The sequence below is a fragment of the Mytilus galloprovincialis genome, chromosome 12 (assembly GCF_965363235.1).
Source record: "Mytilus galloprovincialis chromosome 12, xbMytGall1.hap1.1, whole genome shotgun sequence".
Taxonomy (NCBI): domain Eukaryota; kingdom Metazoa; phylum Mollusca; class Bivalvia; order Mytilida; family Mytilidae; genus Mytilus; species Mytilus galloprovincialis.
Genome location: NC_134849.1, coordinates 73,664,063 through 73,690,290, shown reverse-complemented (window position 1 = coordinate 73,690,290; position 26,228 = coordinate 73,664,063). Strand labels below are relative to the sequence as shown.

Below are 26,228 nucleotides of genomic sequence, written 5' to 3'. Positions count from 1 at the left end.
TCTTTGTATTCAAAGTATTGAATCGTAAACAAATATCTGTAGTTTTCATACTTCAGACTGAGTTGTGTAATAAAATCTTTTGACCGCATCAACCAAAACTGATCATATTTGCTTTTTTTATGTGAGTCTATATAGTTGCACAGTACTTCAGTTATATTTTTTTTTACCATGCATTTACTGTAGTATATATGAATAACTGCAATATTGGAAATTGAACAAACATCAGTAATTTTCATACCTCAGACTGACTCATGTAACAAAAATATGTGTCTGCATCAATCAAAACTGACCATATTTGACAGCATCAACCAAATCTGACCATATATGACTGCATCAGCCAAAACTGATCATTTTGCTTTTTTTAATGTAAAAATGTGCGAAGCGGTTTTTTTAATAGTGTGCACCACATTTTTATGTTATTTCGAATAGACAGAAAAAAATAAGTCATTTCTTATAATTTAATTCTAAATTCCATTTTAAACCTTGCCAAACCATGAAAAAACGTTGATGACATTACGGTCACATGACTAACTTATGTCTATGGGCGCTGATAACACAATAACGACAGAAGACCCGTTTCATCCAAACTTAAATTATTAAATAATGAACCCTCACAAAAAGTGACTGTTTAAGTCAGTAGTTCATGATGTTTTTTTTTATACAAAACTATCGCTATTTATTCGCTATTTATTCCATTCCGGATAAGTTCGAAAATTACACAACTTTTTCATCCAGTTGAAGCTATCTGGGACCCTGTTTAAACAATTCACCATGCATGATACTTTTTAATGAGACCTGTTTAAACTACCGTAAATACTTCAAACAAAATATTTTTTTACTTCAATTTTAAATTCGAAAAAAGTGGATCATACAATATCAAAGTTTCTTGATGATCACTTTCTAAAGTTTTTTCTTCCTCAGCTCACTACTGATGACCTCCGTTTTTCGGCCGTTGACCTCAAACAGGAAGTTGTATAAATGACTGTTTTTCCCGGAATGGACTAAATAGCGATAATGTGTATTACTATGATATCCCATAATTCATCCACTGTACAATTTTCGTTTGAACATTTGTCAAAACAGAATCTTAAATCAGGAATGTAAGTCCAAGGCAAACAAGGTAAATTAAGATTAAATTTACTTGAATTAAATGCAGAGTTATATTTACGAAGAGACTGTTAAATACGGGGAACGAAGAAACGTAAACAATGATGTTTCATTTGCAATCTCATAAAAATATTTCTCCGATGAGTTGGATAATCTCCTATCCACTTCGATATTTGTACATGTAACTTTTGATCAGTAAAAAATATAGAAACATCTGCTATTATATATAGTAAAGTATTAATTGGAACTGATTTTTTCTTTTTTTGCCCTTTTTGCAGTGACGTCATTTAGAACTGTTCTACAGTCCTGACTGATTTAGTCAGTTCTGCTGACAGTTCTACGGTTAGAACTGATTTGGTCAGTTCTACCTAGAACAGTTTTAGACAGTTCTACCCTAGAACTGATTTAGTCAGTTCTACCTAGAACTGATCCTGACAGTTCTACCTAGAACAGTTCTAGGGTAGAACTGTTCTAGCTAGAACTGTTCTAGAACAGGTTAGAACAGTTCTATGACAGAATATTCTGACAGTTCTAATGAGAGGTTAGAAGTGATCTCCACTGTAAGTCTATTTAAAGGTTTTGTTAGTTTCTGCGGTGAATACTGACATTTTTGTGCTTTATAAAGAATATTTCCAAAAAAAATTGGATGTGAAATACCTAAACGTATAAGAAGTCTGCATGTTGAGCTATATTACGAATGATGTCCTTATACCGATGATAAAATTTAGTAAACTAAACATACATTTAGTTTCTTACTTGTGGGAGTTTTTAACGACCATGGCTGCCTTTAAAGCCATCGAACGCTAATCTATTATAGTTAATTCGCCGTTTCAGAATCTAATGCATCCTGGGTAATATTTTCAAAAGTGTACACCACAACGTCCTGATTGGTTAAAAATGTCATAAACAATGGAAATTTAACCAATGACGTGGCGTTATTTTCATTTTGGGGTACGAACAATGAAATTACACATGATTCTTTAGATTCTGAAACGGCTAATTTAACACCATGTTTATACATGTGTTTATAGTAATACTTTTTATAAATTTTTGAATATATCGCTTTATGGGTGGACCTCTAGTGACAATTCTGCTGTACCATATTTTATAGGCATGTATTTCTATCATTTTAGATTGGGTATATGTTGCTTAATCATTATTTATATATTATAATTTTTACAGACGGAGTATTCCGGACAAAAACATATAACACTGCTATATTTCCACTTATTTAAGATTTTGTCTCAATGTTGTTGTTTTTTTTTACAGACGGGATATTCCGGGGAACAACACACATTCTGAATACAGATGTTCTAAAAACACGAATTGTGACGCCTCTGGTGATGTTTTAATAGTCTACCAATCTCCTTGGAGTAAGAAAAGAACCATTACATTAGTGATACTTTATAATATAGAAATAAGGAGATGGGCTATGGAATGCACTTTGTAAATACAGCTAAAATATAGAAATAAGGAGATGGGCTATAGGTTGCACTTTGTAAATACAGCTAATTTTCAAACCACGCCTGTTTTGGGGAGATATATAATATTCATAGATATGTTAATTTGTTAACGTACTGGTTCCAAGATATATGATCTCTGTGTTTTATCTCATAGAGACATACCTTGCAAATGTTATAAGTATAGAAAAACATGGTACCATCTAGAATTTAATTCTTAGAAAGCCAAAGAGTGACGATAGGGGTTGTACAGAATTTAAGTATAAGTTTTAGAAGTTCATGGCATATACATGTTGAAAATATGCCACACAGCCCTATAGTTTGACCTTTAAATAAAATAGAAGTTCAGATAAATTTTACGTTCTGTGATATAATTTTTTACGAAACTTCATAGTAAAAGTGGCACAGTTTTAGCCGTAAAACCAGTTCCTATGTAAAAATTGCATTGTCTATATTTACAGAATTGCAACCTACATGTATGATTGCTAACGAGACAAATATCCACCGGAGTTCAGATAAAGTGGATGCCAGTAGTTAAAAGCAACGCAACCGTACCGACCTCAACAATGAGAAAAAAACATATAGCTGGTTATAAAAGACCTCAACAATGACCTCAACAATGAGAAAAAAAACATATAGCTGGTTATAAAATACCTCAACAATGAGAAAAACATATAGTTGTTGGTTAAAAAAGACCTCAACAATGAGAAAAAAGTTCAAAAAACATAAAGTTGATTATAAAAGACCCGACACGAACATAATGAACGTAAAGGAAACGGATTAATATAAGCTAACAGCTTGTTTCTGAATCCTATTAATTATTCACTTGTATTATTATGTAAATGCGTATTTGTGTACGTTACTTTACCTGAATTTAATTAATAAAATATGTTTACACTAAACAATAATTTCAAACCAACGTTTTACTGTATGCTGACAAATCTACTCCTAACTTAAGGACATGTTACGTATTAGATACAATACAAAGGTAACAAAGAAACAGGCCGGTAACAACCGTTGCCAGATAGTTTTTCTGCACGAGTAGTCAGGTCAAGGTCCGAGGCGCTAGTGAATTTGACTTTTAGTAGGAGGAACATATAAAGCCGAAGTGAATCTTAAAGTATTTCCTCCGAAAAAAAACTTTTATGAAGAAAAAACCTATTACACGAGTTGCAACTAAAACAGCTTATACCCACACGGGCAAGATTAACAGCTTGTGATGTTATCGACTGATCTATCAACAGTTTCGTACAACATGGACCAAACCACGTGATGCAAACATCTGCGTTGAAAACATATTAACGGCATTGGGTGCTGTCTTTTGCTTTGACACACTATCTGTTTTCTTTTTCTATGCTTTACTGAATGAATATAACAAAATATTGTCAATACAATTGCAGAAGTTTTTCTTAACAACCCCCATTTTTGTGACGTCTGCAATGGTGTTGATTTGTCGTCGAGGCTTGTCATGTTAGGTAAATATACTTTAAAATTGTAACAAGAACTTTTCTTTTTAAAACAGAACTATGTAGAAAATCTTAGACATTACATACATATGGAAAATCAATTTTCAATATTGGTCTTTTTAAAATTTAGAACATGGGAGGCACAAGAGCAAAGCAATCTCAACTTAGGAATCAAATTGAATGGTTGAATACCTACGAATTACGAATTATTGTCTTGCAAGACAATAATATGTCAGCGATGTTTTTGATATTTTTTTTTTTTACAAAATAGAACGACACTGGCTACTAATGCCAATTATAATTTCAATATTTCGCTTTTATTATCATCAATTTTTTGAGGTATAAATCGTAGCTAAAGCTTAAGAAGACACAGTCAGTGCTTGACAGGCTCCTAATAAATACATGGACATGAAATTTGACTCAACCTCAACGTTCCCTTTTCGACTTAGCATGGTTACAGATTCAAATAGCTTACCTAGTATAATGCTACCCTTACCTACTAATATCTACTTAAGTAAACAAAAATAAGAAAAACAAATTGTTACGGTCAACAAAGGACCAAAAAGTCTTTAGTTCACACTCACCTACATGAAAAAAAATGGGTACCAAGTCTAGGGGCTGGTAAGTCTGAAGCTTCATGTAGATGAAGTATCTTGCTCTCTGTGCATAAAAGAACATTTTCAAAAAGTAGTTGAGGATCTGTGCATGACCTGTTGCAAGGGTATGATGTGATAGTTTATTCTCATAAAACCATGTATAAGATAGTTTAAGTACAAAGGTTAAAGAGAAGTTAAAAAATAATAAGGCCGAATATATTCCCTACCTTATTTCAAAATACCCTCCTTTTCCTAACCCGAATAATACAGTCGTTATATTCCGCGAAGGCTTCATTACTCGTGTGGGAGAAAATCGGACACGGAAAGGGCTTGAATTATTCGAGTTATCCTTTTCCAGTCAATCGGTAATCCTCGGGTGAATTCGCTACTCTTCTTTTGAGGGTACGGAATCGGCCGAGTTGATACGAATACTTTTCCAGTCAATCGGTTATCCTCGGGTGAATTCGCTACTCTTCTTTTGAGGGTACGGAATCGGCCGAGTTGATACGAATACTTTTCCAGTCAATCGGTTATCCTCGGGTGAATTCGCTACTCTTCTTTTGAGGGTACGGAATCGACCGAGTTGATACGAATACTTTTCCAGTCAATCGATTATCCTCGGGTGAATTCGCTACTCTTCTTTTGAGGGTACGGAATCTGCCGAGTTGTGACGAATGCTTTTCCAGTGTCAATCTAATTTTTATACCTTTATCCTGGTCCATCTACTTTGCTGAAACTTTCTTTATTATTTTCTTATGTCTTCTAGTTTTAAATATTCATGAAATACTTCCCACTGAACGTTTTTGTTTTTCATACATATTATAATGTTATTTGATTTGGTTTTTTTTGTCTTTCATTTGCTAGATGTGAAAGTCAGTGAGTATTCTTTTCTTCTTATTTTGTCAGATTATTTTACTTCAGAGATTAAACATAAAAACATATTGGCGAAACTAGATAACTGATTTGTGGGAAATATCAACGATCGATAAGAATATTATATTTAAACAACATTATTTAGAGGTATCAGAAAAGGGAGAGAAAGGGGAATGCAATAAGAAAAAAAAGAGGTACCAAAACCAAATAAATATGTTCACGATTTCTTCAGTTCATTGTTGGTTATCAAGATTTTTTGGTATTACATATTTTTGTGTAAGTTATTGATGATATGATAGGAATCATTATGAATCTTTATTAGTATAAACATACAATGACATTATCGACGACATTGACACTACATAATATCGAAAGCAGAGAAAAACAGTAATGTAAAGTTGTGAACTATATAGCTCAATATCTTTAATTGTTTTTACATAGGCGGTAATGGTAACGTTTTTTCCTGTAGCTCAGTCCATATCGTAAACTTGGATATGTATGATAGCTCGTTTCGAAGCTGTGACATTTTCACATATGTGGTTAAATTTTCGGGGTACGAAGTGAGATTACTTTTTCCGTAAATTAGCAAACCCCGAACATCCTTTTGTGATGCGGCTCCTTGTGGTAAAATATCCCCTTTTTAACGCAATAAGTTCTTTGAAAATTTAATACTTTGAACACATTCAATAGCTCCATAGTTTTTACACATTTATTCTAGGTTCCTCTACTTTCCTAATCACCACAAATAATTAAGTTCAGTCATTTGTTAAAAATAGAAACATGTCCAATATCACTACACAGAGATTTTTTCTTTACACGTGACTTTTGAGTTCCTCATTTCGAGGCGCATTAGGGATGTTGTCCCATATAAGGTACGGAAAAACAGTTATCGTCCCTTTCCGAATTTATTTCTTCATGTATTTACATTATCTACAATCTTTTAAAACTATTTTCTCTCGTAATATGTTTTTATATATACATAATTATAAAAGTTTTACGTGTATGTATTATATATTGTTTTTTAGATTGTGAAATAAGTAAGTACATGTATAATGAATATAACAGGAAATCAATATTTATATTTTCATTTCTTATTCTTGAAATCTTGATCATATTTTGTATGCGATTGATATATTATATACATGTAGTTGTAGAACGAAATGACTCTTTTATGCTTTTCTTTTCAAAATTCGATACAAAGGAAATTATAAGTGTTATCAAACTTCGAATAAAAAACAACACACCAACATTTAATAATCAAGGGCCTACTGTTATATGAATGGAATATAAGCAGCGTTGACATATTGTTTAAGACAGCTACCATTTGATTTTCATAGCCCACACAAAAACCAAATGGTACATGTAGCTCCCTTAGTATGCTTTAGATAGGTCAAGTATGTCTGATTAGAGTAAACCGTTGAGAGTTTAAAATAAGGAACTTAGCAAAAAATGCAATAATAAAACGATAGCAATTACCTTCCAATTGTCTGTATAATTTTTTTTTTGTTTAATTGTACTAGTTCATTTTCTTTTGAAAGGTATTGATGAAAATCGTCGACCAACGAAAATCTGTGGCAGAACTGTACCTAAAGGTAAGAAAATAACTTAAGGATATACTGAGGAGAAGTTAAGGATTTTTTTTCGAATATTCGGACTCATTGGATTTTTCCTTCGAAACAAGATAAAATATTTTGCCCCATACCAACCATTTTTCTTTTCATATAAGACTTCAATCGCTCATAAAAGATTATTATTCAATATATATGCATTTTTCTTTCGATTTAAAACCCAAATAATGCCAATGCAAATATATAAGGTAAAAGTCCGGGTCACCCTTTCCCCTTCACTTTTAGAAACTTAAATACATGTACAGGTATAGTTGGAGGGTTGAGATCTCATAAACATGTTTAACCTCGCCGCAATTTTGCGCCTGTCCAAAGTCAGGAGCCTCTGGTCTTTGTTAGTCTTGTATGACTTTTAATTTTAGTTTATTGTGTATAATTCGGAGTTTAGTATCACCGTGTATCATCAGTACACCGGATATAGGTACTAACTAAGCGGGCATGATCGATTTTAACCTTTTATGATAATATAACAAAAATCTTTGTTTTGCTTTATCAATATTCAATGTACTTTTCTCAACATTTGAAATTCCTGCTCCCAAATAATTTTCGCATCGATTTTTTCCTATTCATAAAACAACTTTGATATTCTAATAAAAATAATTAACTTTTACATGCGCAAATAGTTGTGAATGTCAACACCAACTTTCAATTTCGATACAGTTGTTGAGATATTTACATGTTTTATCTGAAAGAAACCCACTACAGGGCAAAAGTAATAGTTACCAATCATAAACCTACCTGTGATTACTCATTCCTTGAAACTTTTTGGGTAATAAACGAGTATGAAAATCAAGTTTTTGTGTACGGTGTACAACAACTAACTATGCACCGTACATAATGATTTATGTGGTCAGCTAAACACCGTACACAACGTTTCTTTAGTGATAAAATATCGAAAAATAACATAGGTATGAAAGATTTCAATGCCAATTATTGAAACAGCTATACTTCTTACACACACACATTGACCTTCTATCAGAAAAAGAGTTGCAATACATATATAATTATATTGGATGAGACGAGGGCCAACTTCTTTGACCAGTATTTGAACATGCTTTTACAATGTTTTAGTAATCCCTCTTGTTTTGGGAAAATAATGAGACATCTCGTATCATCAACCTACGACCAAATCATTTCTTAAAACAGCAATAATGTTTAGATTGAAGTAGACATTGATATTATGTGAACAAAACACTGAAAGATTTTAGTTACCGTGTAAGATCAAAATCGCTCACACTCTCTTGGTTAGTACCTATATCCGCTGTACGATGATACACGGTGAGTATACATATTTTTTAAGGGGCCAGTTGAAGGATGCCTACGGCTGTTGTCTGCTCTATGGTCGAGTGTTGTCGCTTTGACACATTCCCCATTTCCTTCTTCAATTTTATGTATCCATAACCTATCAATATGTGTATCTAACTCTTTATGACTAATGCTCTTCTGACTTATAGTATCAATTTTAAAGTCCTGACATTTAAGTTTCACCTAAGTACACCCTTAAGATGTATTACAAATACATAAAAAAAAAGTCTGTATGATTAAGTATTATCTTTTTATATATATATAATATTCTATTTGTACTCTACCATGGCATGCACTCTTTTATGGTCATCACAGTCGTTTCGGATGTTTTCTACTTTATTTCAATTTATTAGCATGCATGTAAATAGGGTCATCTTCACAAATTTTTAAAGTTGCTGTATAAAGCATTGTAAATTCACTTTTTGATATGTTTGTAAAAATGTATTCTTTTCTCCTGAAACAACGTTATCATCTCAATTCAGTGGTGGATCCAGAAGGGGTGGGTCCGGAGTTGGAACCCCCCTTTTTGTTGGACGATCAATGCATTTGAATGGGGATATGCAGTTGACCTCCCCTCCCCTTTTTAAAATGGCTGGATCCGCCCATGCAATTCATATAACGTATTTGTTGCCATTGATACATTGTAACTTGGCATATATTTTGTGTTGATTTTTGACTCCTGCAAAATAAAACTTTGTCCGTGAGATTCCAATCTTGTTAAATTGCAGATCCTCTGCCCACGCTTTTAATACAATGATTAAATAACACTCCGTTCTACAATCTGTCCATGTAAATATATACATCAGCCAATGAAATAACAGCTTGCAAATTTTTAAACAAACTATGTTTAAACCCTTTTTTCGAAAAAAAATACACACTGAGATTTAAAAACCTAAAATAACACACTGAGAAATCGAAATTAAACACTGAGATTTAATAAAAATAAAAAACACACACTGAGAATTCAAAATTACACACTGAGATTTTAAAAAGACACACTGAGATGAAATAAATTGAAAAACACACACTGAGAATTATTAATTACACACTGAGATTTTAAAAAGACACACTGAGATGAAATAAATTGAAAAACACACACTGAGAATTATTAATTACACACCGAGATTTCAAAAATACACACTGAGATTAATATGCAAATTACTAATGAATATTCATGAGATGAATAATTCAACAGATTAATAACTTGATCTCAAAAACTCTTGTCATTATAATGAAATGCGATTCCTTCAACCAACATTCGTAATAAATTTCAAGACTTAACATCGCTCATATTCATAAGATTGTTGCCTATAATTCAGATTATTACTACCAGTGTATCGGGATTTTTTTTTAACTTAAAACCGTTTAACCCTTTTCAAAAGTCTTCCAACTATTACCCTCATTTCGCAAGGTATTTTTTTTTTATATATATTTGTTGCGTTTATATGCTATAATAGACACTTGAGTAAAAATTTCACTGCATTCTTTGTTTTTTTGCAGATTGTTCCAATGTTTTCTTATAATTTTAATAAAGTTTTTCACCATTTGGTATATTTTGTAATAAGAGTAAGTGGGTATTTTTCTTGCTCTTATATTTCTAAAGGTTTTTTTTATAAATAATTTGGAACCAAATCGAAGGACTAAGGCAGCAACCATTTGATTTTCTGGGGGGGGGGGGGGGGGGGGGGGGGGCTATGGTTTTTTTTTGGAAAAAAAAAGTTTGTTTCCAGTTTTTGGAGAAAAAAATCATTTGTTTTGAATTCTGAAAAAAAAAGATTGTTTGTTACACCCTCAGCTGCCACTATATGTAATGCTAAAATTGAAAGAAAAAAATTGTTTACGACATGTCGCGAAAAAAAAAGTTTGTACAGAAAAAAAAAACCATAGCCCCCCCCCCCCCCCAAGCCCCCCCCCCCAGAAAATCAAATGGTTGCTGCCTAACGAGTTCTGTCCCCTGTTTAAGCTTGTAATAGATTCAGCACAACTCTCAGTGTGAAATTTCAAATTCTCAGTGTGTGTTTTCAGTTTATTTATTCTCAGTGTGTCTTTTTGAAATCTCAGTGTGTAATTTTCAATTCTCAGTGTGTAATTTTCAATTCTCAGTGTGTAATTTTCAATTCTCAGTGTGTGTTTTTCATTTTTGTAATCACAGTGTGTCTTTATGAAATCTCAGTGTGTAATTTTTAATTCTCAGTGTGTAATTTTTAATTCTCAGTGTGTTTTAAGTTTTTAAATCTCAGTGTGCTTTGTTGTAATTCTCAGTGTGTAAAATTTTCGACAAATGGTTTCAACATAGTTTTGACGAGAACGGCTTGCCATAGATCCCGAAGGGTCTAAGTGAAAATGAAAGAAGAACGGACCGTTGTCTCAGCGCCGACAGAGCCGTGAAAGTGAGTTGGTCGAAGGATGTGTGTTAAAATCAGATATCTGAAATGTATGTTTGTTTTATTTATAGACGTTGGGTGTAACTTACCTTTGGTGTGCCCTGTGACAAAGGCGGGACAAAAACATTGTGAATGCCACGAATTGAGTATTTATGACGACGGGTTTTGCTGTCCTAAGAAGAATGGATCTGCACATCACTACTATAAGGACAATACGTACACTAAGCCGAAATTTTACATAAAGCAACCGACATCAACATACACTAAGCCGAAAGTTTACATAAAACAACCGACTTCAACATACACTAAGCCGAAAGTTTACATAAAACAACCGACCTCAACATACACTAAGCCGAAAGTTTACATAAAACAACCGACCTCAGCATACACTAAGCCGAAAATTTACATAAAACAACCAACATACACTAAGCCGAAAGTTTACATAAAACAACCGACCTCAACATACACTAAGCCGAAAGTTTACATAAAACAACCGACCTCAACATACACTAAGCCGAAAGTTTACATAAACACTAAGCCGAAAGTTTACATAAAACAACCCACATACACTAAGCCGAAAGTTTACATAAAACAACCGACCTCAACATACACTAAGCCGAAAGTTTACATAAACACTAAGCCGAAAGTTTACATAAAACAACCCACATACACTAAGCCGAAAGTTTACATAAAACAACCGACCTCAACATACACTAAGCCGAAAGTTTACATAAACACTAAGCCGAAAGTTTACATAAAACAACCCACATACACTAAGCCGAAAGTTTACATAAAACAACCGACCTCAACATACACTAAGCCGAAAGTTTACATAAACACTAAGCCGAAAGTTTACATAAAACAACCCACATACACTAAGCCGAAAGTTTACATAAAACAACCGACCTCAACATACACTAAGCCGAAAGTTTACATAAACACTAAGCCGAAAGTTTACATAAAACAACCCACATACACTAAGCCGAAAGTTTACATAAAACAACCGACCTCAACATACACTAAGCCGAAAGTTTACATAAACACTAAGCCGAAAGTTTACATAAACACTAAGCCGAAAGTTTACATAAAACAACCCACATACACTAAGCCGAAAGTATACATAAAACAACCGACCTCAACATACACTAAGCCGAAAGTTTACATAAAACAACAACCCAAAACATACTATAAGCCGAAATGGTACAGAAACCAACAGTCCAGAACATACTATAAGCCTAAATGGAACAGAAACCAACAGTCCAGAACATACTATAAGCCTAAATGGAACAGAAACCAACAGTCCAGAACATACTATAAGCCTAAATGGAACAGAAACCAACAGTCCAGAACATACTATAAGCCGAAATCTTACAGAAACCAACAGTCCAGAACATATTATAAACCGAAATCTTACAGAAACCAACAGTCCAGAACATACTACAAGCCGAAATCTTACAGAAACCAACAGCCCAGAACATACTACAAGCCGAAATCTTACAGAAACCAACAGTCCAGAACATACTACAAGCCGAAATCTTACAGAAACCAACAGTCCAGAACATACTACAAGCCGAAATCTTACAGAAACCAACAGTCCAGAACATACTACAAGCCAAACTTTAGAAGAAGAAACAACTGGAACTTCCAAAGTAGAAGAAGGTATAGAAGAAGAGGCTGAAAAAAAAGAATCAGTCATCAATATATACCAATAAAATCTTCAATGATAAATTTAATGTGTTAGATATGTAATTTCGATAATTCTGCCTACCAATTTAAGAAGTTAATCGTAAAGCCATAGGGGTAAATTAGCATTCTGCAACTGATAAATGCTTTTAATATTAGTTACATAGTGTGCTAGTGACCTAATACGGTACATATGGGGTCAGTAAATTCCATATGGGGTGAGAGCGACGCTCGAATCCCCATATGGAATTTACTGACCCCATATATACCGTATTACGTCACTAGCACACTATGTAACGAATTTATCTACCGACTATCTTAACGTGTGAAATTAAGACTAGTGATTCTCAAAATGAGCAAGTCTTCAACACTGTTAGCATTAAGAAAATACTTCCATTGATCCTACAAAAACAGATGCCAACAATAACGACTTGTAAGGTTTAAATGTGTTTTATGAATTTATTTCAATCTTAATCATCAATTTCTTCGTCTGTTGGAACTTTTAAGTTTTTTTCTCAGTACCGTTTTGTTTTTATAAAGGGACATAACACCTTTACTAACCGTGTATGAAATAAGCCCCGCCCCCTTCTTACCTAATATGGAATATAAAGGGACGTAACTCCACTACTAACCGTGTATGAGATAAGCCCCGCCTCCTTACTAACCTAATATCAAATATACACGGTTTGCACGCGGACGCTTTTAACCAATTATATTCCTGGAAATGTATAGGAGGTAAGATAATACACTCACCAAAGATACCAACATTAAAATTGTGTTCGACTAGAAAAGAACCATCAAAGACGCTCGAATGAAAAAAAGGTAAAAAGAGGCCAAATAAGGTATACAGTTGGACAGCATCGAGGACCCAAAATTTTTACCAAATATAGCTTAGGTGATCTACTTCCTGGAATAGAAAATCCTTAAGAATTTCGGAAAAATGAAATGTTCTGTTAGCAGATAATTTATAATAATGACCATATCAATGGTCATGATATGGTCATTCATGTCATTAGAGAAGTGCTGACTACTGGTCATGTGATACACTAGGGGAGGAGTCAAGTGCTGACTACTGGTCTTGTGATACACTAGGGGAGGAGTCAAGTGCTGACTACTGGTCTTGTGATACACTAGGGGAGGAGTCAAGTGCTGACTACTGGTCTTGTGATACACTAGGGGAGGAATCATCAAAAACAGTCTCATCGACTGTCACTAAACTCATATTTTGTATACTATACACTTGTTTTGTCAACAAAAGACTCACCAGTGACGCTCGAATTAAAAAGTCTAAACGGCCAACTACCGATATAATAATAGTGATAGGAAACGCAAGTTCTTGAATATTGCATCAACCGAGAAATATAATTGCACTCCATACACAGGCGCTACTGGAATTTGGCTACATAAAAATGAACAGTTCGTAATTGGAGAGCTAAAATCATCTCAGTTTTATCTTATTTTAAAGTTTTGTTCCTTACCTACCCTTATCATTATAAATGACAATATTCTATTTTAAACTACTTCATAAGTCATAAAGATGAAATTTATTTAACCTTTCTTGACGTTCAGCCTTTTATTAATCTCAACAGCCAAGTCGAAATCATGTAGCAGTATATTAGGAAAATGTTTGTTAACAAGCATTGTGTGCCAATTGACAGATACTATGGAGATATGTATGAGGTTTACAAAATAACGAATAAGAGCAAAATGTACAGAATATGAAATAATTACATGCATTTTAATTAAATCAATGTTCATTCTTGCATTACTTTGATTAAGGTGGTACCTAACACTACAGGGAGATAACTCTGTAATATCAGCTAAACGTTTTAATTTCGTTGCCTTGTGAAGGCAATATAAAGCTTCTCAATGATCAAAATTAGTATTTGTCAAACTGCTATATAACCAGTGTAATTTTTCTGATAAAACACTTGGTTCAAATTTTTTGATTTTTTTTTATATTTTTGTTAAAGGGTCAAAGTAAATACTTTGTCAAAATTTTATGAAAATTAAACGAGCCAAATTAATTTTAGTGAAAGTGTTGGGTACCACCTTAAAAGTTGGAAATGAAGTTTATATAAATAAGGCCATTAGTTTTTTCGTTTGAATTGTTTTACATGTTAGTTCGGGGCCTATGCGGTATGGGCTTTGCTCATTGTTGATAACCGTACGGTGACCTACAGTTGTATAATTCTGTGTCATGTTGGTCTCTTGTGGAGAGTTGTCACATTGGCAATCATACCACATTTTTTTTTTCATATTTCATAAAGCATAATTATGCGTTTGTGGCACGGAACCTCAAAATATGTTCTTGCCTTTTTCTTTTTTTCTTTTTTTTTTTAACTTTCTCCACACAATATTATAATTAGTGTTGTCAACGATTAACCGGTTAACCGGTTTACCGGTCGAATGACCGAATACCGAATACCAAAAACGCTAACCGGTTAACCGGACTTTTTTTAAATTTTGATAGATTTGATATAAATTTGTATTGAAATCAATAAATAGTTATGTTTTATTTTAAAAATTTCGTCGTGGTAATGGTTCATTCCCTCTATTCCCACTTTTTATAAATCTGGTAAGAAAAGGTAAAATTTCATGTGGGAATAGAAGGAAAACTTGTGCAAACAAAGGATTATACTGAACAAACATTTTTTAATCAACTGTTAATTGACCAGTGTTTTTTTTATTAGAACAGGTAATAAGTTATTTTTTTCATCTGTATGAATTCTGTTTTTTTTTTAAACAAAATAAATAATGAAGTAAAGTTAACAGTTTTCACCCATTATTTTATATCTTTGATTATTGGTCTAAGTAATTATATTTTAAAGTATACTTTTATTCCACATCTTAAGCCAACAGGAATCACCAAAAGCATTAAATAATCGTTTATTTAAAGTTACTTTGGAGTCGAGAAATATTTATTTTGGATGACCGGCAGATATCCTTATTTCTTAAATTTGGAACTATGAACATGAAATCTCCAATAGAAACTGGAAGATGACAAAACATAGAAAGAGAAAACAGAAAATGTGTATTGTGTAATTCAGATGCCATTGGTGATGAATACCATTACATTTTTAATTGTTCAGCTTTCGATAATTGTAGAAAACAATGTATTGCATTTTACAATAGAAATAGAACAAACACATTGAAGTTTTATGACTTAATGAATTCCCCAAAATGTACAGAACTGAAGGAACTTTTTAAACTTATTAAGGAGATCAATAGCAAATTGAACTTTTCTGGGTGAACAACTGTGAATGCCTCTATCTACTTTCGTACATTATTTGTTTATGTAATTGTATTAAAATATGTTTAATTATCTCTATACCTTTCTGTAATTTGGTTTGTGAGAATAAAGATATATATATATATTTATACTTGGTTATAATATTATTTATATCATGATTTATTAGTAAAGCAGACAATTTTTTAAAGTTACAAATTCAAAAATTTAAAAATAAATCTAACTCCAATCTATTTATCATAATTTTTCTCTATTTCTAAGTATTTAAAAAAAAAATACAGGTAAATCTTAGGTGAAATTCTAATTAACCCTGATTGTTATAAAAACAAATTATTTATCAAAACATCTATTGTTGTTTGCAAGTGGGAATAGAAGGAATAGTATTTTTAAAAAGTGGGAATAGGAGGAAGACACCGTGGTAATTAATTTTACAGATCAATTGTGCAGTATATTGATTACTATTGTTAATCCTAAAAACATAAAATTAATTAGAGCTCGGGCAGGATCTTAAACAAACATAATTAGTATTACATGTTTTTTTAGCAGTAACTTTAAATCAGTGATGCGATTAAATTTTACTAATTACTTCATTATTTCGTTTTTGATCTAATATTGTGTAAACCTACATCTAAATGTGCAACCCCCGTAGTGCTAGGCTTAGTTTTATTTTAAACGAAATGCTAACTCAAAAATTAAGAAATGCAAATCAATGTGAATGTTCTCAATGTATACATGCAAACTGGAGCACAATTAAACCTTACATAAACATCTCTTTGAAAATCAGCAACATCTTTGTGTAAATGAAATGTGGAACTGTTTTAAAACAACAATAACAAAAGCAGTGAAAGATCACATCCCACATAAAACAGCAAAATCAAAGGACGGTCACCCATGGGTCACAATGGAAACAAAACGGCTCATTAGAAAAAGAGATAGACTTTATAAAAAATCAAAAAAATCAGGGAATGCATCACTTGCTAAAAAATACAAAGAGGTTAAACACCAGGTGCAGAAAAGTATACGAAAATCATACTGGGAATACATTGAAAGCATCATATTACCACCACAAGATGAAACAAATTTTGGCACTATGAAAAAATTTTGGACCTACATTAAACATAAAAAAATTTAATAAATATAAGGGCAGCACTTATAAACAACTAGTATTATAATTTATAATACTAGTTGTTTATAAGTGCTGCCCTTATATTTATTATTATTTATATTCCTCCAAGGATATATACTTGCATTGTATTTAAAGTACACCTGTTGTTGCATCGTGTAGATAAGAGCTATTTTGGCTATTTGGTAAAATTAAGTAATAATATAATAATAAAAAAAAACACACGAAACATGAAAGAGAAAAAGCTGTGGTCATTCCCCAAACAACGGAGTTCAAAGGATACGAAATAGTTCAGATATCAGTTCTATTTTATGAATTATTCTTTGACATTTTGACGAGATGACGAACTCGTTAATTAGATGACAAACTCGTTTATAACATGATGAACACGTTGCTGAGATGACGAACTCGTTGGTGAGATGACGAACTCGTTGGTGAGATGACGAACTCGTTGGAGAGATGACGAACTCGTCGACTTAAATGACGAACTCGTTGATGAGATGGCGAACTCATAGATGAGATGACGAACTCGTTGGTGAGATGACGAACTCGTTGGTAAGATGACGAACTCGTTGATGACATGACGAACTCGTTGGTAAGATGACGAACTCGTTGATGAGATGACAAACTCGTTGATGAGATGACGAACTCGTTGATAAGATGACGAACTCGTTGGTAAGATGACGAACTCGTTGATGACATGACGAACTCGTTGGTAAGATGACGAACTCGTTGATGAGATGACAAACTCGTTGGTGAGATGACGAACTCGTTGATGAGATGTCGAACCCGTTGGAGAGATGACAAACTCGTTGATGAGATGACGAACTCGTTGTTGAGATGACGAACTCGTTGGAGAGATGACGAACTCGTTGGAGAGATGACGAACTCGTTGGAGAGATGACAAACTCGTTGATGAGATGACGAACTCGTTGGAGAGATTTCGAACTCGTTTATGAGATGTCGAACCCGTTGGAGAGATGACAAACTCGTTGATGAGATGACGAACTCGTTGTAGAGATGACGAACTCGTTGGAGACATGACGTACTCGTTGGAGAGATGTCGAACTTGTTTATGAGATGTCGAACCCGTTGGAGAGATGACAAACTCGTTGATGAGATGACGAACTCGTTGTAGAGATGACGAACTCGTTGGAGACATGACGAACTTGTTGGGGAGATGTCGAACTCGTTTATGAGATGTCGAACCCGTTGGAGAGATGACAAACTCGTTGGAGAGATGTCGAACCCGTTGTTGAGATGACGAACTCGTTGGAGAGATGACGTACTCGTTGGAGAGATGTCGAACTCGTTTATGAGATGACGAAGTCGTTGGAGAGATGTCGAACTCGTTTATGAGATGTCGAACCCGTTGGAGAGATGACAAACTCGTTGGAGAGATGTCGAACCCGTTGTTGAGATGACGAACTCGTGAGAGAGATGACGAACTCGTTGGAGATATGTATAACTCGTTTATGAGATGACGAACTCGTTGGAGAGATGTCGAACTCGTTTATGAGATGTCGAACCCGTTGGCGAGATGACAAACTCGTTGATGAGATGACGAACTCGTTGTTGAGATGACGAACTCGTTGGAGAGATAACGAACTCGTTGGAGAGATGTCGAACTCGTTTATGAGATGACGAACTCTTTGGAGAGATGTCGAACTCGTTTATGAGATGTCGAACCCGTTGGAGAGATGAAGAACTCGTTGATGAGATGACGAACTCGTTGATGAGATGACGAACTCTTTGATGATATGACGAACTCGTTGGAGAGATGAATAACTCGTTGATGAGATGACGAACTCGTTGACTTAAAACAAATACAGAAGAACTAGCTATGAATATGTTTATTGTATCATGATTGATATTTTTGAACTACGTTTTACGAGGCAAGAATTTCATTGCACTTTCCTGTGAGTCCAGTACACCTACATAGTTTTTCTTCATGTATAATGTCCTTAAAGGCTGGGAAAATGTGACCCTCTATCATGCAGTTTGGTCCTAAAATGTAAAATGCAATTACATTGGAAATCTAAAGAACATCCAAATACAAATACAAATGTAACAGGACTATAAAGGCACTGACCACCCTTCTTGTGTTTGATAGAACCAGTGGCGGAATCAGGGGGGGGTCCGGTGGTTGGAACCCCCTTTTTTGGGGGCCGATCAATGCATTTGAATGGGATGGGAGCGTATAGTTGGAACCCCCCCCCCCTTTTTTTAAATGGCTGGATCCGCGCTTGAGAACCAATATTTTAAGAGGAAAAATATGTTCCTCAAAAAAGATGAATTTTCGATGTAGAAGTCGTTCCTTTAAAATGGTATCAAAACAAATAAAGGGGTAATGATAGAACCATTATTAAAAAGTATAACTATAATATAAATATAATATAAACTATAATATACATTATATATGATCACTCACCATTTGGACAGGACTCGCAACAGGCTCCCTTAAGAAGGACCCGATCAGCACATGGTTGCATTGGACATGGTAAAGGGTGACAGTAATGCTGACCACCTTGTTCACAAGGGTACGGACAGTCTGTAGTATCTTTACGTATTGCTGCAGTTGTTACCATCGTATCTGAAGAAAGATCCAAAAACAAAAAGTTTGATAAAAAAAATATTTATCAAAACTCATCACATAAGTATACTATGTATACCACTCGACACAATTGGCCCTCAAACAAAATACATGCATACTAAGAGTTAACATTCATACATTAAGATACAATATATATTACAATATAATTACATTAGATGTATGTTTCATTATAATACTTTATTCTGATTGGCTAACTGCACATCACGTGTTATTTCATAAGCAATTGCATTACTCAATAAAACTTATCATTCATGATAACACGTGGTCCCACAATAAAGTGCACAGGTGAATTAAATTTTAAAAAAAATCGTGTTTTCATGATCATAGGTAAAAAATGTAATTATAAGTATTGAATGCTTCTTTTTGTAACTTCATAGGGTTGTAAAAGCGTTGACCGTGCGCACATTTTTAGAATGAAGCACTTCCGCACTTCATACAAAATGTACTTTGGTCAACGCTTTTACACCCCAATGAAGCTACAAAAAGAAGCATTCAATTCTTAAATATATCACTAGTATATACACAATTCAATTATTCAAATATACAAATGGTAATAAATGGCAATATTTGATAAAGTTTTTTAAAGGAAAACAAATTATTTGACTTGCATATAACATGTATAATTTTAAAGAAAATGATTATAACAATGTTTCTTGAATAATTCCACATTTATACGACATTTTTTTTTATTTCGAGTGGTAAATTAGTCCATACTTTGGTTGCAGAATAATGAAAAGATGTTTTTTTTATAAAAATTTGTATTTGGTCTTGGAACAAAAAGATCATTATTAGAGACAGATCGTAAGTTGAGGTGTTGCACATCATCAATATTTAGCATTGCTAAGTAATTAATCAGGTGTTAGTCCATTTACAATTTAATACATTAGAATTAATTGTTGGTATTTTATGCTTTTGGTAAAAGATACATGTATATCAAAATATATTTGAGCTTACACTCAATAATAAGAAAGAATGTACTAATAATATAGTGCGCATATATATATGTATGTGGAACAAGTAAAAAAAACAGACAAAAATGAGAATGAAAGATGCATATTACCAACCGTATAGTTTTACATAAAACAACAACATTCCTTTCTACTAGTATATATGATAAGTTGATTGGTCGCAGGGGCGGATCCAGCCATTTTAAAAAGGGGGGTTCCCAACCCAGAGTAAAGGGGGGTTCCAACTGTATGCTCCCATTCAAATGCATTGATCGTCAAAAAAGGGGGGTTCAAACCCCCGGACCACCCCCCCCCCTGGATCCCATAATGGGTCGATAACAATAAAACTATAACAAGTGGTCATCATTGTGGCCGTAAAGTTAATTGAGGTTGTTTTCACTATTGCCATAGAGTGCTGGTGGTCATTACTAATTCCAGTTTGCTAGTGGTCATCGTTATCGCATGGACTGCTGTTGGTTATAGTTATCACCCTAAAGTGCTGGTGGTCATCGTTATCGCCATAGATGATTTTTTTGTCATCGTTATCGCCATAGATGATTTTTTGTCATCGTTATCGCCATATATGCTGTTGAGCATAATTATAGTGCTGTTGGTTATCGTTATCACCATGGAGTGTTGTTTGTCATTGTAAAAGCTATAAAGTGCTGTTGGTTATCGGCATTGCGATATAGCGCTGTTGGTTATCGTTATCGCCATAAAGTGCTGGTGGTCATCGTTATCGCCATAAGTGTGATGTTGATCATCGTTATCGCCATAGAGTGCTGTTAGTCATCGTTAGCGCCATAGAGTGCTGTTAGTCATCGTTAGCGCCATAGAGTGCTGTCTGTCATCGTTAGTGCCATAGAGTGCTGTCTGTCATCGTTAGCGCCATAGAGTGCTGTCTGTCATCGTTAGTGCCATAGGAGGCTTTATGCCATTGTTATCCTCATTACGTGCTATTGATCATCGTTAAAGCTTTAAAGTGTCGATCGTCATCATATTTTTTTTTTTGCATATAGTGCTGTTGGTCATCGTTATCGCCAGAGTGCTGTTGGTCATCGTTATCGCCATATAATACTGTTGTTCATCGTTATCGCCTTATAGTGCTGTTGGTCATCGTTATTGCCATATAGTGCTGATCGTCATCGTTTTTTGCATATAGTGCTGTTGGTCATCGTTATCACCATAGAGTGTTATTGATCATCGTTATCGCCTCTGAGTGTGCTGTTTGTCATCGTTATCGACTTATAGTGCTGTTGGTCATCGTTATCGCCATATAATAGTGTTGGTCGTCGTTATTGCCATATAGTGCTGATCGTCAGCGGTTTTTTTGCATATAGTGCTGTTGGTCATTGTTATCGCCATATAATAGTGTTGGTCGTCGTTATTGCCATATAGTGCTGATCGTCAGCGTTTTTTTATGCATATAGTGCTGTTGGTCATCGTTATCGCCATATAATAGTGTTGGTCGTCGTTATTGCCATATAGTGCTGATCGTCAGCGTTTTTTTTTTGCATATAGTGCTGTTGGTCATCGTTATCGCCATATAATAGTGTTGGTCGTCGTTATTGCCATATAGTGCTGATCGTCAGCGTTTTTTTTTTGCATATAGTGCTGTTGGTCATTGTTATCGCCATATAATAGTGTTGGTCGTCGTTATTGCCATATAGTGCTGATCGTCAGCGTTTTTTTATGCATATAGTGCTGTTGGTCATCGTTATCGCCATATAATAGTGTTGGTCGTCGTTATTGCCATATAGTGCTGATCGTCAGCTGTTTTTTTTTTTTGCATATAGTGCTGTTGGTCATTGTTATCACCATAGAGTGTTATTGGTCATCGTTATAGCCATAAAGTGATGTTGTTCATCTGTATTGTCATATAGTGCTGTTGTTCATCGTTATCGCCATATAGTGCTATTGGTAAACGTTATCGCCGTGGAGTGCCGGTTGTCATCGTTATCGTCATATAGTGCAGAGTTGCGTTCAATATCGTAGCAGCTACAAAGGGCAACGTAGATTTTTGACTGAACGTGTAGCTAGCCTAGCTACTTACTAAATCAATTTTGCAGCTAGGCTAGCTACACGTTTAGTAGTCAAAAATCTACGTAGTCCTTAGTAGCTGCTATGATATTGAACGCAACCCTGATGGTTATCGTCATAAGAGTGATGGGATCATCGTTATCGCCATTAAGTGCTAGTGGTTATCGTTATTGTCATATAGTCCAATGGGTCACCGGTTTTTGCATATATCTGTCGGTCATCGCTATTGTAATAAAGCAGAGTTATTATTCGTAAGAAGAATAAAATAAGCTTTTTACATTATGGCAACATAACCGTTGAGTCAATGCGGTAATCATTGTGGTCGCGGGGTCAAGCTATTTAAGTAGAATGCTTTGATTTAAAGTGTATTCTGATTGCAGACATGATATACCATCTCACCATTGCATATTGCACAACATTCTCCTGGAGGGGTGTGTGTGTGTGTACAGTTTGGTAGCGGTGGTGGGCACGGGGGCGGGTAACAAAACTTGTGACCATTAACTGTACATGGATGAGGACAGTCTACAATAAAAAAAAGAACAACTATAATTTGACATGACTAACAAATTGAGTCAAGAAAAAAAAATACTGCACAGAATTTAAAAAAAAAAGACTATTTGTTTTTAATCAAGGTATAAAAGTGGACTATATATATGCGGTGTGGGCTTTGCTCATTGTTGAAGACCACACGATTAACTATAGTTGTAAATTTCTGTATGATTTGGTCTCTTTTGAGAAGTTGTCTCATTGGCAATCATACTAAATCTTCATTTTTATATGTCATCTGACATTGCATAGCTCTCCCTCTTCTCTGAACATAAGTATTTTAACAAATGTAACTTAACCTTTTTTCTATTGATAAAAACTTGATAATATATAATTTAATGATGATCTTATATTTTGTGGGCATAATGATTACATGCATGTCTAATGAACAGTTGTCTGATTGGCCATTATAACGTTACATGTATTCTTATTTTTGAATTCGCGGTGTAGTTTTGATCATTGTTGAAAGCCGTACGATGACCTATTTTTGTTAACTTCTACGTCAATTTTGTCTCTGGTGTGGTAGTTGTCTAATTAATTGCAATCTCACCACATCTTCTGTCTCCTATACATCATAGTGTCGAATACTTACGGTTAGGACACTGTGGGCAACATGTTCCCTCTATTGTCACGGGGTCGTCGCACGGAGGTTTAGGGCACGGGATCGGTCCACAGAAATGACTTCCACTTTGTTTGCATGGGTGTGGACAGTCCGGTGTATTTGGACATACCGGACAGCATGCGCCGTATGGTACAAAAGAATTATTACATGGAGGTGCCGGACAAGGAATAGGTCTGCAATACCTCTTTCCTCCTTGCATACATGGGTGATGACAATCGGTTCCATTTTTGCACTCTGCGCAGCAGGCGCCCGTTGGAGTAACAGGGTTGTCACATGGAGGCTTAGGACACGGTATTGGTTCACAAAAGTGTCTACCGCCTTGGGTACATGGATGAGGACAATCAGTGCTGTTCGGACATACTGGACAACAAGCGCCCTCTGGTGTGAATGAGTTGTTGCATGGCGGATGAGGACAAGGTATAGGGTGACAGTATCGATGCCCTCCCTGCATACACGGATGTGGACAACTCTCTAGTAAACCATAGGTTATTCCAAGTAAAGCTGTTAAGGTTAATCCATATAAGTACAATACATTCGTCGCCATTTCTATTGGGAAATGTCAATGTTCTCTTATCTTGTTTGGTGTAGTGACCTTACAGATAGTAATGTCAAGCAAAGTTTCAATCAAGATTTTGACACGAATAAATAAAAACTGAACGATTATAAGTTGTAATTTTGGTTACGATCTGTCTTCAACTTGAACATGTCAATTGATGTTCAACAAAAATATTTGACATATAAATCTGAAAACTTTCCGAAAATTTTACTTCTTGGATTAATTCGATTAGTCACCAAAATTGGCCTATTTTTCTCTATTGCATTTTTTTGGGCATATATGCATCCTCTGTTCTGTAAACACAAACGGCACCAATCTCATGTATAAAAGTGGAAACCAAATTGAATAGTAACCACCAATCATGATATTTTATCTTAAATTCACAATATGAGTATTGCTACAATTATCATCACGCAGCATAAGATATGAAATGTATATTCAACACTGTAACTATAGAATATAAATAAGATGTGGCATGAGTACAATGAGGCAACTATCCAAGTCACAATGTATAAAAAGTTGACAATTATAGGATAGCGTACGGATTTCACAGCAAGACAATAAAGGGCCTCAAATTGTATACATACATTTTTATAAGTTCTAATATAATTATGTTATACGATCAACCAGTTTTATTAAGATTTTTTATTATTTGAAGTCCGTTTCATTACTTTTATAGACGTTAAACTTCTCCAATTTTGCATTGGGAAACGTCTTACCTTCCCAATGTTAGCTAGCCACTGGCACTCAAAAAAGGTAGGCACTTAAAGTTAACCATCGAGAGACGTTAACCACCGAGAGTCGGTTTTTAGACCCGCCCAGTGCACCTAAGCACGCCTACTTTTGGAGCTCTTTAGTATGAAGATAAGAAAAATATACGAAATTACGGAACTATGTACCCTGTTTTATCCTTATTGTTGGTGTTTCTTGCGCATGCGCACAAAGCACGGTGATAGTTACGGTTACTGACTCAGGAACCTTGTATATTATATACCTCGGTTTACAGACGTTTAATAAACTGGATCCCTGTTGTGTTCACTTATTGATACACTACGATGGAATTACGGACCAGTTTAACATAAACATGGTAAATAGATAGACAGCTGATAATCATAATTGATTAAGAAATAACCTGGAAGATGAAATGAGTTAACTATTGATTATAACAGAGACGAGAATGCCATCGTGTTTGTTCTGCTAAAAAAAGCAGGAACATTGGAGTTTATGGTTAGATTTATATTAAATATTTATTGTCTCCAAACTGGGTAAATTTGATATAGTAACAACCCCCCCCCCCCTTTTTTAAAATAACTCGAGAACCACACATCGCGCTCGCTTAACAAAGTAACAATAAGAAATAATAATGGTTAGTTTCAAGAATAATTAATCGTCAAAACTTTTCCCCTCCCCGACATCAAAGGAAGTTAAATGTATTATCCCAAAATTAGACCAAATTATTATGATATAAGGACGTCTTGACAGGCTATTATTTTATTTGTTTTGTTGGTTTTTTTTTTTGTTGCTTTGACGTCTTCCTCCTGTATGAAAAAAACATAATAGACCCCCCCCCCCCTTTTTTCTCATAATATAGCTTTTTAAGAAGTCATAATTATTTGGACTACCCCTGAATATATTTCAGACAGACTCTTCTCTAAAAAAATGTAAACATGATTTGAGAGAAATCTTTGGAATAGTTTTTTAAATGATTTAATTATTATGTCATGTATATAATTAACATTAACATAGTTATAAACTGAGACTACTAGTATAACACATAGTGTTATAGTAGTCTCAGCTATAAACTTTCCATTGTATTGACCAATATGACTAACTCATATGCTCTTTCCCATAAATGTCACAATATCAATATATTACAGTAAAACTGATAGTTTGATGACATTGTTTAAGACTATTGACCTCAGGTCAGCCTAAACTGAGTTTAAAATTGTAATTCATTCATTAAATTGTTCAAGACATGTACCTTCTGAAATGTGATTGCATCAAAATTAAACCTAAGGCATAACATACTTA

The 26,228-nt window shown here is 34.3% G+C and overlaps 2 protein-coding genes and 1 long non-coding RNA gene across 3 annotated transcripts; 2 read left to right on the top strand and 1 right to left on the bottom strand.

The window, feature by feature from the left end:
* The first annotated feature begins 692 nt into the window (after positions 1–692).
* On the top strand, positions 693–4,042 carry LOC143053639 (uncharacterized). Its single transcript, XR_012971443.1, has 3 exons — positions 693–1,120; positions 2,377–2,480; positions 3,968–4,042. It is a non-coding gene; the product is annotated as an uncharacterized LOC143053639 (long non-coding RNA).
* Positions 4,043–7,003: 2,961 nt separating this feature from the next.
* LOC143054803 (uncharacterized) lies at positions 7,004–12,544 on the top strand (the record flags this gene model as incomplete). Its single annotated transcript, XM_076227860.1, has 2 exons — positions 7,004–7,094; positions 10,888–12,544. Coding segments are annotated over 2 exons (1,698 nt in total), but the record flags the coding sequence as incomplete, so codon positions are not given.
* Positions 12,545–18,710: 6,166 nt separating this feature from the next.
* LOC143054802 (uncharacterized) lies at positions 18,711–24,233 on the bottom strand. Its single transcript, XM_076227858.1, has 4 exons — positions 23,612–24,233; positions 22,873–22,995; positions 19,304–19,465; positions 18,711–18,879 (listed from the first exon to the last, which is right to left on the bottom strand). Exons 1-4 carry the CDS (start codon positions 24,183–24,185, stop codon positions 18,761–18,763), a joined length of 978 nt encoding a protein of 325 aa, XP_076083973.1. The 5' UTR covers positions 24,186–24,233; the 3' UTR covers positions 18,711–18,760.
* Between the last annotated feature and the right edge of the window lie 1,995 nt (positions 24,234–26,228).